General features: G+C 31.5%; 1 protein-coding gene across 2 annotated transcripts; it reads left to right on the top strand.

The window, feature by feature from the left end:
- The first annotated feature begins 4991 nt into the window (after positions 1-4991).
- On the top strand, positions 4992-14067 carry LOC120165387 (tetraspanin-18-like). Of its 2 annotated transcripts, XM_039174920.1 has the most exons (7): positions 4992-5003; positions 10713-11047; positions 12009-12108; positions 12436-12516; positions 12617-12721; positions 13095-13301; positions 13712-14067. In XM_039174920.1, exons 2-7 carry the CDS (start codon positions 10737-10739, stop codon positions 13751-13753), a joined length of 846 nt encoding a protein of 281 aa, XP_039030851.1. In that variant the 5' UTR covers positions 4992-5003; positions 10713-10736; the 3' UTR covers positions 13754-14067. The 2 variants fall into 2 exon arrangements, with proteins under 2 accessions (XP_039030851.1, XP_039030852.1); XM_039174921.1 differs by lacking the exon at positions 4992-5003 and having other exon boundaries at positions 10703-11047.
- Positions 14068-15568: the final 1501 nt, after the last annotated feature.

Here is a 15568-nt window from a genome sequence, read left to right on the forward strand (position 1 = left end):
AATTAATCTTTAAACTATATTTGAACATAAAGTTAATTTTCATCAAGAATCATAAACTCCCCCTAACTAATAACAATGAATGCAATCAAAAATTACTATTCTAAGCATTTTTCATTTAGTCTTAAAAGTGCTAAACTTATTTTAAACACTAAGTGAAGATAGTTTGGTCAAACCTAATTCTCTTATAAGTGTCCAAAATTTTTCCTTGTCTAAAGGTTTTGTAAAGATATCCGCTAATTGGTGCAAAGTATCAACAAATTCTAGAACTATATCTTCCTTAGTGACATGGTCTCTAATGAAGTGATGTCTTATTTCAATGTTCTTAGTTCTAGAGTGTTGGATGGGATTTTTAGTGAGACAAATAGCACTAGTATTGTCACACTTGATAGGAATAATACCTAATTCAATTCCATAATCAAAAAAGTTGTTGTTTCATCCATAAAACTTGTGCACAACAACTACCGGCTAAAATGTATTCCGCTTCAGTGGTAGATAATGCAACACAATTTTGTTTCTTTGAAACCAAGAAATCAACATATTTGCAAGGAATTGGCAAGTACCGGAGGTGTTTTTCCTATCTAATTTGCATCCTCCATAATCCGCATCAGAAAAGGCATGCAAGCTAAAGCTAGAGTCTCTAGGATACCAAAGTCCTAAACTAGGAGTGTCCTTAAGGTATCTAAAGATTCCCTTAACAGCTAGTAAATGTGATTCCTTAGGACATGATTGAAATCATGCACATAAACAAACACTAAACATAATGTCTGGTCTACTTGCAATTAGATAGAGCAAAGAACCAATCATTGACCTATATAACTTAACATCTACACATTTACCTCATTCATCTAAGTCAAGCTTTGTTGACGAGCTGGAGTGTCATGAGGCTTGCCATTTTCCAGTCCAAATTTCTTGAGCATATCTTTGACGTACTTAGCTTGATTGATGAAGATGCCATCTTTTCTTTGCTTGATTTGGAGTCCCAAGAAAAATGAGAGCTCCCCCATCATGCTCATTTCGAATTCACTTTGCATTAGCTTAGAAAATTTTTGGCAAAGAACTTTATTAGTAGAACCAAAATTATATCATCAACATAAATTTGAACTACTAATAATCTTTACCTTTATGTTTTAAAACAATGTAGTGTCAACCTTCCCTTTTGAAAAACCCTTTTTAATTAAAAATTTGACAATCTTTCATACCAAGCTCTAGGAGAGCTTATTTTAAACCATAAAGAGCTTTTGTCAATTTAAGAACATGATCCGAAAATTTTGAATCTTCAAAACCTGGAGGTTGTTCCACATACACTTCTTCCTTTATAAAACCATTTAAAAATGCACTTTTAACATCCATTTGATATAATTTAAATTCATGAAAACATGCAAATGCTAATAACATTATAATTGCTTCCATCCTAGCTACGGGAGCATATGTTTCATCATAGTCTATGCCTTCTTCTTGAGTATACCCTTGAGCAACAAGTCTAGCCTTGTTTCTCACTATATTACCACTCTCATCAAGTTTATTCCTAAATACCCATCTAGTACCTACAGTAGATTTATTACTAGGCCTTTCAACTAATGTCCATACTTTACTTCTCTCAAATTGATTTAACTCTTCTTGCATAGCCATAATCCAATGTTCATCATTTAATGTTTCTTCAATATTCTTAGGCTCTATACATGAGATAAATGCAACATAATTACAAATATTTCTAAGAGAAGATCGAGTTGTTACCTCTTTGGAACCTATAATCTCACCATCCTTGACATAGTTGTATTCTCTTGGATAAGATACTTCCCTTTCTTCAATGGTTGGATTCTCAAGAGGATCATGAGTTTCCTTATTTTTCGTCTTCCTTTGATGATGGTTCTCCAAGGTCATGTCTAACGTCATTTGTATTTATAACACCTACATCATCATTCACACAAGAATCCTTCCTCAGAAGGGGATAATCATCGAAAACAACATGTATAGACTCTTCTACAACTAAAGTTCTTTTATTAAATACTCGATAAGCTTTAGAATTTAAGGAATAACCCAAAAAAATTCCTTCATCACTTTTAGCATCAAATTTGCCAATGTTTTCTTTACCGTTGTTTAAAATAAAATATTTACATCCAAAAGGATGAAAATAACTAATGTTAGGCTTTTTATTTTTGAAAATTTCATATGGAGTTTTCTTTAAAATTGGCATAATCATTACTCGATTTACAACATAACAAGCGGTATTTGTGGCTTCCGCCCAAAAATATTTTGGCAAATTATTTTCACAAAGCATGGTTCTAGCCATTTCTTCTAAAGTTCGATTTTTCCTCTCAGCAACTCCATTTTGTTGAGGGGTTCTAGGTGCTGAAAAATTATGGCTAATACCATTAGAATTACAAAACTCAGTAAATCCAAGATTTTTAAATTCAATGCCATGATCACTCCTAACACTAGTTATAGAGTAACCTTTATCGTTTTGGATTATTTTTGAAAATGTGATGAAATATTCTAATGCTTCATCTTTAGTACTTAAAAATAGAACCCAAGTATATCTAGAATAGTCATCTATCAAGACAAATGCATATTATTTTCCACCCAAGCTAGTAGTCCTAGTTGGCCCAAAAAGATCTATATGGATCAATTGTAATACTCTACTAGTTGATATATCATTAATGGATTTAAAAGAAACTCGCTTTTGTTTTCCTTTAGCACAAGCATCACAGATTTTATCATTATCAAATTTAAGCTTAGGCAACCCTCGAACTAAATCACCTTGAATTAGCCATTGCAAAACACTCAATACTAGCATGTCCTAGTCTCCTATGCCATAACCAACTATCATGTTCATCCTTAGCAACTAGGCACAAATTATATCAATTAAATCTAAATGCACCATGTATATTTTCCTATTCTATGACCAACAAGCATAATCCGATTAGATGCAATGTCAATGACTTTACAACCATTAATATCAAACATGACATTGAATCCCTTATCACAAAATTGACTAATACTCAATAGATTATGCTTTAATCCATTCACATATAAATATTCTTAATTTGTATGGAAGAGGTATTACCAATAGTACCATACCTTCAATGTGACCTTTTGAATCATCACCAAAAGTCACTTCTCCTCCATTTTTGGCGTTAAGCTCAATGAACCGGCTTTTGTCTCCGGTCATGTGTCTTGAGCATCCACTATCAAGGTACCATGAGTTTGAATTTGTTTCCCGTGCCTTGTAGCAATGCTCATTTTCCTACAAACATAGATTAATTTCTAATTTTTGGTACCCAAATTCTTTTGGGTCCATATTCATTAGTTTCCAAAATCCTAGTCCCTTAGGTATCCATTTGTGTAGGATATATTATCTTTAGTAGTAATGAGCTCTTTAGGAACCCATATACTTCTAACGATTTTTCCATTAGAGGTTCTTTGGGGACCTCTATGATTGTAGTTTTTAAAACTTTTTCTAACAAAGTTGGATTTTGAATTTTCTCCACTTTCAAAATGTTTTGTTCCAACTTTATCAAAAGAAGCTTTAAGATCATCAATTTTCTTTTGATGATCATCATTGACCTTTGAAAGTAAATTTTACAAATCCAAAATTTTCTTTTCAAACTCTTCTAATTTGGTTTGCAAATCTTTGATTTTACTTTCAGATCGTTGTTGGTTTTGGATATGAGTTTATTTTCATTTTTCAATTTTGAAACATCATTTTTATATTTTAAAAACTATTTCTCATAATCCGAAGCCAACCCATTATATTCCTCTAATAACTCATCATAGGATAAATCATCAAAATCAGATGAGTTAGAGGTTACCTTAGAATCTTCCCCGAATGCCATTAAGCACAAGTTTGCTACTTCTTGTTCTTCTTTATCGGAACCTTCTTCATCGCTCCATGTAGCCACATGAGCCTTGTGTTTATTCTCTTCAATTGTGGGCAATCATATTTGACATGCCCCGACTTTTTGCATTCATAGCAAATGATCGGGTCCTTATCTTTTGGTTCATTTTTGAGGCCTTCATTTCGTTTGAATTTTCTTCCTCGGCAAGGTCTCATCATTTTTCTGAACCGTTTGGCAAACAATGCCATTTCCTCGTCATCGTCATCTTCATGAATCACTCTCATCTTTTGTGGATTTGAGAGCAACTCCAATTTTTTCTTCTTCTCCTTCTCCTTTGGTGTCTCTTCAATCTTATCAAGGTCCACCTCATCTTCAAGCATCATTTCATGAGTGAGGAATGAACCGATTAGCTCTTCAAGAGTTAAGGACGTTAGTCCTAGACTCGATGATTGCCGTCTTCTTTGATTGCCACGATTTTGGGAGGGAGTAGACTAACTTCTCACAATCTTTTCATTTGAAATGATCTCTCCATATGATTTGAGACCATTGACAATCGTTGAAAATCTATCCGTCATAGCTTTGATATCTTCATTTGGTTTCATCCTGAAATTTTCATAGCTATGCGTTAGAATACTAATTTTAGATTTCTTTACCTCATCGGTACCTTCATGAGTGACTTGAAGTTTGTCTCATATTTCTTTAGCGGTTGTACAAGATGAAACTCTTCCGTATTCATCTGGTCCAAGAGCACAAAATATGATATGAATGGCTTTGGAGTTGAGCTGGAACATTTTTATCTCTCATTCACCCACAATCTTGGATGAGTGAGAGGCTTGATGTATCCTTCTACTACGACATTCCATGCTCCCATGTCACTTGCTTGAATGAAGTACATCATCATATTCTTCCCATAGGCATAGTTAGCTCCATTGAAGAAATGAGGCTTGTTGACGGCCATCGAATCGAGGCCGGAGTCGAAATTTGAAGTGGAGGCCATTGATGACTTGATAATCGATGTAACTCTTCCCAAATCGACTCAATAGGCGATTAAACCTTCAAATGAGTTAGGCTCTGATGTCAATTATTGAGTTAATCGATTGACGGAATCGGCCAAGAGGGGGTGAATTGGCATTAAATTTTGGTGGAAGCTTTTACAGAAAATTGAAAGTAATTGCACAGCGATTTAGAGTGGTTCGACTTTCTCAACCAAAGTCTTCGTCCACTACCTTAGCTATCCACACTAAGGATTTTCCACAAATTCACTAATTTGTCTTTCTTTTGAGGACAAAGAGTAACCTTACAAACCCTCAAGAATTATACCCCAAATTCTTGAGAACACTATCTCCCAAAGAGACAATACAATTTGCAAACTTACATGGAAATCCTCACAAGGTAATTGTTTGAAAGTCTTCGTCCACTACCTTAGCTATCACCTAAGGATTTTCCACAAATTCACTAATTTGTCTTTCTTTTGAGGACAAAGAGTAACCTTACAAACCTCAAGAATTATACCCCAAATTCTTGAGAACACTATCTCCCAAAGAGAACAATACAAATTTGCAAACTTACATGGAAATCCTCACAAGGTAGATTGTTTGCACAATTCTAGAACAAAGAAAAGAACACTAAAAAATGAATACAATTGAGCACAATAAGTGTTCTTGAAAGCAAACTGAATATTGAATGAAAAATAGGCTTGAAATGCTCAAACTTGAGGTTTGATGCTTTTCTCTTTGATTCTCTCTTGATTCTAGTTGCTTGATGTTTCTTGTTATTGATCAATGGCTTCTAAGCTTGCTTAAATACACCTTGAATCACTTCTGAATGTTGGGGATGATTAGTGAAGATAATATAGCCGTTTTAGTGTGAAATCAATTAATAAAACAGCTTGGAGCGTGGGGGGAATCGGTACCCCTTAAGGGGAATCGGTTCCCTAAGTGTAAAATTCAAATATTTCGACCGTTGAACAGGGGGGAATCGATACCCCTGGGGGGAATTGGTTCCCTCCAAGAATACTGGAATTCTCGGAGCCAAACCATTAAGGGGGGAATCGGTACCCCTTGGGGGGAAATCGGTTCCCTCTGGACAAACTGTAATTTTTGGCTTTGAAACGGTTCGAAATACTTTGTAAAATTATTTTGAAATTGTTTTAAGATTAAAACTTAATTTTACACTTGAGTAAGGATTAAAAATGACTTTTGAAAGATTTGGAGTAATATTTTGATATTCGAATAATTATATCGAATATACTTAGAAAATCATTTGGAAAATCTTAAAATTCATTTAACTTAATTTGTTATATCGAAATATCAAAATGTTTTTAACAAATATGATGAGAAATGCCTTAATAAGGTTAAATGAGATTAACAAGATGTATTAGTTCATTAAATGATTAAAGTGTCTTGAGGGGTACAAATTAATAAAATACCTTTATAAGTGTAAAATTACTAAAATTCTCTTATGAAACTAATCGACTAAAAATGATGGCTTAAATGCATAAAAAGAGCAACTGTCATAGTGTTCTAATGTTTGGCTTTAGTGGCGTAAGGGTATTTACTTGTTGACCTTAGTGGTGTAAGTGTCTATATTTGTGTGGTTTTATTGGCGAATATATATATATATCTACGCGATCTTAGTGATAAATAAAAAAAATATCTATATAATCCTAGCGACGAATGAATATCTATCTAAACGACTTTAGTGGTGAATAAAATGTAAATATCTAAATGACCGTAGTGGCAAATGCATATCTATCTAAACAACTTTAGTGGTGAATGAAATGTAAATATCTATGACCCTAGTGCCGAATGAGTATATATCTAAGTAACCTTAGTGGTGAGATGATGAATACATACATGTATACTTATATGGCTTTAGCGATGAGATCTATATGAATATTCGCGATTATGTTCCCGGTGCCAGATAAGATCGAGATATATTATTATATTATCATGATGATGTGATTGTATATACACTTGTTGATTATTAATGATGAAAGTTCATGGCCAGACCCTAATATCGAGGACCAGGGAAAACATGAGGTTAATATTGTTAACAATTCAATTTGATTGATCGTAACTTAATGTGTGCCTTGAATTAGAGAATCATGTTATATGCAATGTTCATTGATTATACTACTAGCAGGCTGGTGTTTATGAATTTCATGATGTATATTAGACTAATAATATACTATTGAGCTTGTAACATTCAACGCTCGAATATTTTCGATCGCATGTTAGTAGACTGATTTCATGTTGGAGTATCGTCACTTTAATATTTTCGATATATGTTTTCAGGGTATAGTATCCGAGTACTATTGCAAACGTGTATATCCATATGATCCTTTAAGTGTATTTGGTCTGTAATCTCATTTTTATTTTAGATCCACTTTGATTAATATTTATAAGTAGGGATTTGAGTTTGTAAAAATGTTTTAATGTCGTTATGAAGCTTTATGGTTTGCTTGGTTTGCTTTTATAAATTATTTCATATTATGATTAAGGAAAGAAAAAAAAACTAAAGTAGTGGTTGCTTTGATGCCTCAATATGATACGTTAGACCTATTACGTAACTAGATTTGTAATCACTTAATTATAAGAGAATTTTAATCTGACTATTGATCTTTCAACTTTATCAATCATACCATTTAACTATTTAAATAATACCAATCAAGTCACCTGTTACTAATATTTGATAGAGGAGCTAAAATGCCCGTTAATAAAATTGGAATAATTACATATTTGATCTTCATTACTTACACATTCTATTAATTTAATCTTAATTTTAATTTAATTTCATAAATTTAATCATCTAATCAGATGATAACAATTTTAAAGATAAATAACGATGTTAGTGATCATAAGTTAACTTTTCAAACTTCAATGATAAAAAAGAAACACAAACATTAGTGACCATATGCGTTATTTACCTCTTGGTTTAATACTTTGAAAACTTCATATCATTATGGTACTAAAATGTCATAAATTTTGACTTATTTGTAATAATTGCATTAAAAAAACAATTCACATTAAGTAGTAATAATTATACTCAGCATGTACGAATTGTAACTGTTAAGTCATTTTGGTCATTTCCTTTCCTTATTTACGTTACAAAATCCTGGGGTTTTAATGCTTTTTGGTTATATATAAGTGAAGAGCCCCCTTGAATACAAGATAAAAAAAATACAAAGTAAAAATTAATGGATATATTTTTTTATGTAAATAGAAGCAGTTAATTTTATTAAAAAAATTAAAATTACAATGGCAGTTTACAAACAAAAGTGTAAGTTAAAACACATAATTAGAACATTTCCTATAATTATTAACACAAAACTAGTTACTCAGGATCATATAATAACCATGTAAGGAAAAGGTTAAGAACACATCCTAAAAATCAAAATTCAAACAAAATAAATATGTGAATAGATTTGACTGCATCGGTGAACAAATCACGACAGGAGATCAAGCAACTGAAAGACAACTGAAAATTGTGAATCAGGGTCAAGCGTCGTGAAAAAACTATCTACGAACACAGACCGCATACTCAAATTCATCCAAGGATCCAAAGCAAGACAAATCAACATGATAATAAATACGTGACATGTTGATCAGTCGAGGCGATGTCAAACCCAACCTTAAAAAAAGTAAATAAAAAGAACGGTTAAACGATTGATAGAAAAGATCGAAAACATGCCAAAAAACAGATAAAATCGTGTCATAAAAACAGAAAATCATGTCATGAAGGCATAGTTATTAGAATTTAAAAAAAAGAAAAATAAATATATGACATAAGAAAATATATGAAAAATAAGGAATATCGACAGTCACAACTAACACTAATATCAATGTTGCTGCCAACAAAAGAAAAAAAAGTCAAACGACACTTAAAAGAAAAATTGAAACCCTAGAGAGTATGAAAATTAGTCTTCAAATTCCAAAATTAATGGATATTTGATATTACAATTAAGCAAATTTTAGTATATTTAAAGTAGTTATAATTATACTCAACATATTTCACTATATATGAAACTAAGGACCTTACAATTAAGCAAGTCTTTATTATACGTATATTTTTCAATCATAACTTTCACATAATATATTTTTTTTCGTTTTTCTTCTGTTGTTTATGATTGATTTTTTATCATTATCTTTAATAATTTGTAACAAATATGAATCTTGCTTAAAATGCTACGAAGATCTTGCTGATTCTCACACTCTACGCGACTTTTACTATTAGTAAGATCATGATTTCTACTCATAAGTCGATAGGCTGGATGAATATAATTTTCTAATAATATATTTAATTCTAACAATAATTATATCAAGGTCTTGCCAAAGAAGGATGATTAATCGTAGTACATGATTTCAGAATCGTACAACATGAGATTTCAAAATCTGTAATCAGTAGAGGACACCCTTCGGAGAACTTCTCTTACTACGAAGAATTCAATTTTCGATGAAATTATTAGTAAAAGAGATCTAGCTATAACATAAATATAGATGAGACCCTTGACATAGTAAAAATATAGAGAAGACAAATTAAAATTATTGTTATATTTGAATTTTATTCGAATTAAAAAATAATAATAATCTAATCAAATTTTAAACTAAATTAAATTAAACATTTTAGTTTTAGTTTTTACAAGTTTTTCTTATATTAATAATTTAATTTTTATAAGATTTAAAATTCGAATTTGAGAAAAATGTATCTTAAAGAGATAATATCGATTTAAAGCACAATACCAATAACAAAAAAGTAATAAGATATTATTACTTTTTTTATGTCACAACTTATATTTACTTTCAGACCATATCATTAATGCACAATCCCAAACTTTTTCATTAGTATTAAATGAACCAATGATTAAAGTAATTCAAACATATATAGTATTAAATGGACCATATCATATTTTTCTGATTTAATTAGTTGTATTATCGATTTAATAATAATTAATTAATATTTATAATCTATTTAATTATTATTATTATTATTATTATTATTATTATTATTATTATTATTATTATCTGTTTTCAATGTTATTTTATTTACGGTTATAAATCATGAGTCGAGAAACGAACAATTGATTCTCGATTCAATTAAAATTCGATTTGATTTGGATATAATTCATTTAATTCGATCATTAGACATAAAATAAAGATAAATTATGCATTTAGTACTTAAGCTATCAATTTTGGTTCGCATTAGTACATAAACTTTTATTTATTTAAAATTATATATAACGTTTAGTTTTTGTTTCATTTTAGTACTACACCATTAAAAACTTAACGAACGAGCCCGTCAGCTGTTGCGTCTACAGTCATCGGCCATTGCATCTGTTGATCGATGAAGCCCAAACTTTCCAACCCCCTGAACATAATTCTGGTCTTTGTTTTACCAGGAAATGCCTCAATCTCCTAAAATGAACAATGGACTTTTCGATTTCTTCATCCTCCAATCTACATCGTCTACCGTCTGATGGACTTGAAATTGGACTATGTTGGTCGAATCGCCATTATCTCGTGGTCCATTATTCGGATTGGTCATCTGTCCACCAAAACTATGCCACATCATCTATCCGTTAAGTTTTTAACTGCAGGTACTAAAATGATACAAAAACTAAACATTAGATATGATTTTAAAAAAAATTAAAGTTTAGGTACTAAAACGGATAGTTTAGGTACTAAATGCGTATTTTACCCTAAAATAAATACAAAGCCCAATGAAACTCAACCCAATAGGCCGAATGAGGCCAGTTCAAAGCCCAACATATCTCAACTGTCGGTAACAGTAAACATTCGGTTCAAATTCGAAGTTCAATTATCCTCAAAAGGTCAAGGAGCGCAGTTTTGATCTCCCAGAAGAAATCATCCAAACGAGAATTGAATTCGAAATCAATAGGGAATGCAGACGAATTGCTGCCATGTTTCCCTCGCTTTTTTTCTCAAGTTGTTGAATTCTCTCCAAGCTTTTGTTGGAGTATCGATCGTTCTCTATTCGATATGGATGTTGGATCAGTGGAAGCATCACGTCCCGATTTCTCCGCCTCCTTTAGCGCCTCCACCGGAATCTTCGGTTTCAATACTCTTCAAATCAGGACCGGAGATTGGAGCTCAAGCAGATAGGGTTTTCGATGGTTTAGCTGTCGGATTGGTCTCCGGGCTGGATAATGATGTTGGGTTGAACTTGAGCTCCGTTGAACTACCTGCTCCCTGGTACTTGCTCTATTTAGTCCTTTATCTCTTTTTTATTTAATGATTGATTGTTTTATAAGCGATTGAACTGAACACTGCATTAAATGCTATAAAATTTCTTGAAAGCTATAAAGGACGAAATTTAAATGCTTGTGAAGGGGTTTTGACAGGACAGGATAATAATCTCACTTTAATACTTATACCTTAAAATATTTGATCATGCAATTTAATGCTTTGTACTTGGGTGAAGTTCCTTAAGCTTTCCGATAAACTACGCCATGCATCAAAATTGCTAGCTTTCGTAAATTTGTATCTATTTTTTTCGTTTGTTTTACCTCTTAATACTTGGTTAGTAATTTTAAAACATCAAATTTATTGAATATGTTGTCCCAACTTTCATTTTTCTTGAAACATCGTGTTCAAACAATTGTGGCCAAGACATTTCTAGACATGAGTATGTCCCTTCAAAGATCCTTCAAATACATGAAAAAACTTATAAAAAGATTGAACATACCTGTGTCAGATATATATATATATATCTCTTTGTCTAATCGTCATACCGAAGTCCGAGTAATGTATGATTCGAAAAACTAACTTCAAAGTCTTACCTTTAGGATCAAATATCCTTAATGTATATTGCGGATACTTCTTTTTACTTTTTCTTTTTTGGGGGTAGGGGATTAGGGTTAGGGAAAGGGGTTGTCTAGGTTTGAACCTGGGATCTAGTGTCATCAAAGACTTGAGCAACGAAGTCATTTAAAAGTACATCAATGGCCAGTTGATGCAGAGACTTGAAAAATGGTTTAAAGAATTTGTTACTACTGCATTAGATGTTCTATTCTAGAACCTGGTTGTCTCTTGTTGCTATTTGGAGTGTCTCTTTCAATTCATTATTCCACAGCTATACATCGTTTGCTTCTTGTGGTGCTTTTGGTTGGACGTATTGGATTGCAAACTTTGATGATTTTCTTCTTTGTTTCAGGTTCATATACTCTTTTATGGGAATAGGAATTCTGTTATGTTCCATTACTCTCATTGGTTGCATAGCTGCTGAATCTGTTAATGGCTGCTGCCTTTGTTTTGTATCCTACCAGATCAGTCTTTATATTTCTTTTAAAGTGAAATTGACTTAAAGATTAGTTAAAACTGAAGTGATTGTGAATATCTCTGCAGAAGAGATTAGCGATTTTAAAGAAAATAGAAAATTTCAGACAATATTTTTCTATTTATTGAAGCACAAAATTCAATATTTCATCTTCTATATTTTCACTGTTAAGTGTCTCTAAAACTAAATACCTGTTAAATTTTTTTGCCAAAAAACACTTGGTTATTTTAAGCTCTATATCTGCTGCCAAATATCCTATGGACTGCATTCTAGTATATGTTCTTTAACTTCATCAAACTGCCAGTATACACTTCTCAAAATTGTTCTGATTCTAATAGAAGCTGCTTTGGTCGCATTTATTGCAATTGACCATAGGTGGGAGAAGGTATATTTTTCTTCTTGGTGCATTGGATTTAGCATGAGATGATATGGTTTAAATCATGTGCAGATTATCATTTACAACTAAATACTATATTCTATGACAGGATCTTCCATTTGACCCAACAGGAGAACTTGATAGCTTCCGATCCTTTGTCGAAGAGAACATTGATATATGTAAATGGGTTGGCCTCGGTGTGGTCATTATTCAAGTATATTTTTCTAGCCCTTGTTTTCATTAAGTTTATAACATTAAACATTCTAAATTAATTGATTGCAATTGTTATTCCCTTCAAAAGAAAATACTGCAATTAATACATACTTTTTTATCCGTTGCACTTCATCAGATGTAGGTTCTACTGAAGTTCATTTTATGATGCATGATTCTTCTGACCATGTTTCGCTGTTTTTGTACTGTATTTTATAGTTAATTTATATTATATCTGTGGTAACTAAATTCGAAAGCTAGATGTAAAGAATCTTGTTTTTTATTAGGAAATAAAATATAAGATTCCCCCGCCCCCCTAAATGTCCAGTAAGTCTTCTGGTATCTTGACTCTAATCGATATTCCTCCAATGTTTCAGGCATTAGCTTTGCTAGTGGCAATGATTTTGCGGTCAATGGTTTCTGCTAGAAGAAGAGATATTGAAGAGGAAGATGATTATGAAAGTGTCAAAGGTAGAACTTGGGAGCCACTCCTAAACCCTCAGTCTAGCCACTCATCTACGTCAGCCAAAGGCGATGGCAGGGGAACACAATCTAACATGTGGGGTTCACGGATAAGAGAAAAGGTATCCTGACTTTCATTGCTGGCATGCTAGTTATATGGGATGGTTCACTCTTTGGTTTTTTAGTTTCTTCTATATGTTGTGAATTCCATTATGATACATCTAATTCTAGATTGAATGACAATCACTGCGGTTGAAATGGTTCCTTCAAGTTGTCCTTATATCATAGTAGATCTCATCACTGGCATGCTACGCCCGTGTTCTTAGTAATCTATTGAAGTATTTAGTGATAATGTGGCAAATTATCGTTCCGAATCTCAGCCATTTAACACTTAATGACAGTCTGGAATCTTAGTAGCAAATGATTAATGGTTGAATACGTATGCAGTTCGCAATTATACATGTGATTCCTTGTATCTTTCATGTGATATTGTGGTTGTTTCCTAAATCATACCATTGAATTTGTATTGCAGTTCGGATCGCAGAGTGGCGATAAATATAATTCACTAAAATAGAACCCATCTGCAAGTATGAAGTTGAAATAGAACGACGATCAAGGAGACCACTCCTCTCGCAGACAGCAGTATACGTACCGTTCCACTCCTTTAAACTTTTTGCTTTTCCGGACTAAGTTTGATGTTGAGTATAGGTCTTTGGACTCTGTATATTACTTTGTAATCATGTTTATGAAACGATTCTTGTAATTGAATCTGGTGATACATGTAGTCTGTTTAACTGAGAAGTTTGTTGTTTGGTCGAGTACTGTGTTCTCATTGTCATTTGAAATGATTTGTTTGAGGTAATGTTGTTGTATAAACGCAATTGATTTCATTGTCCTGTTGAAGAATTTTAAAATATTAATATTAAAATGAATTTCAAATGTATTAATATCAATATTTAAATTGAAATAAATATTTTTTTTTATTTTCAGCTCAAATTGAAAAAAGAACATTTATCTAATTCATCAGTTTATTAATTTGTATCAGATGGTGTAGAGATTCACTATGTTAGGAAGTACAATTATTTATTTTAATTCTTAAAATCATCTTTAAAATGTGCAAACGCTATTAAATTCTTTTTTAGTGAAAACCAACAGGTGGTAATCAGTTTGATATCGCTTAAGTAGATCTTAAGTTTGAGGTCTTGTGTATGCAAAAATTTTCCGTTTGAGATTCATTTACCAAAGTCAGATGTGCAACACGAGTCAGTCTGGATTAATTTGGGCGAAACTAAGGAACTTGGGAAAAAATCTTTTAGTGAAAGGATGCGGTAATAATCACCTCTTCATAATTACATGTGGGAAATTCTCATTGATTAGTTTAGGGATAGATTGATAATTTACATGGATTAATTCAATGATAAAAGGTAAAATTTTGGACCAATAGATTATTTTAAAAAATTATGAAAACAACAATTTCAAATATATAAAAATAATTAAAATAAACTACATTTATATGACAGTTAAACTAGTATAACAATATTTATCGTTTTGTTATTTTATATAATCTTTAAATAAAATAATTAAAAACCACTACTTAATATTTAAACAAAAATAGAATGGAAAAATCTAATATTTTTAAAATAAACTACGCCATTGGTCGTCATACTATTATATCTCTCATATTTGGGTCATCATATTATTTTTTTCTGCATAATTGGTCACTAACATTACATATTTTCCCAATTTTGATCAATGGGTCGTTAAATATTTAACGGAGAATGTGACGTGGATGGATATAATAATAGTTTTAATATCAAAATTTATATATTCTATCAGTTTAATCCTAATTCAAAATAAATTTATTGAATTGTTTCGAATCAATATCAAATTTATCCTACTATTTATTATGTTTTAATAAATATAACATGGTCAAAAATGAGAAGGAGTCTTACTGGTACAATAGCTATGGATCAGTTGTTACCGTTGATCAGGTGATTATAGATATTAAGGTTATAATTATAATTTTATTAAATAAATATATATATATATATTCTTTTTTAAAAATTAATAATTATAATTTATGTGTGTTAAAATTCAGGACCCGAAGACCCGTTATCCGGTGGTGGTTCGGTTCAACAAAGTTAATTACGCCAACGTGTCAACCAACAACTATGCATTGGATGAGATTGAAGTCAAATGAATCAATCATATTTGTAATTTAAATCAATTCCATATCTATTTAATTTCATAACTATTAGTCTTTCCATATTACTGTTAAAAACCAATAATGATAAATATATTAATAAATAATTAAAATAAAAATAAGTTTAATAAGTAACTATTACCAATAGTTAAAAAACTTAAAATTTAAAAGATGATCCCCATCTTA

The sequence above is a fragment of the Hibiscus syriacus genome, unplaced genomic scaffold, assembly GCF_006381635.1.
Source record: "Hibiscus syriacus cultivar Baekdansim isolate YM2019G1 unplaced genomic scaffold, ASM638163v2 tig00111582_pilon, whole genome shotgun sequence".
NCBI lineage: Eukaryota > Viridiplantae > Streptophyta > Magnoliopsida > Malvales > Malvaceae > Hibiscus > Hibiscus syriacus.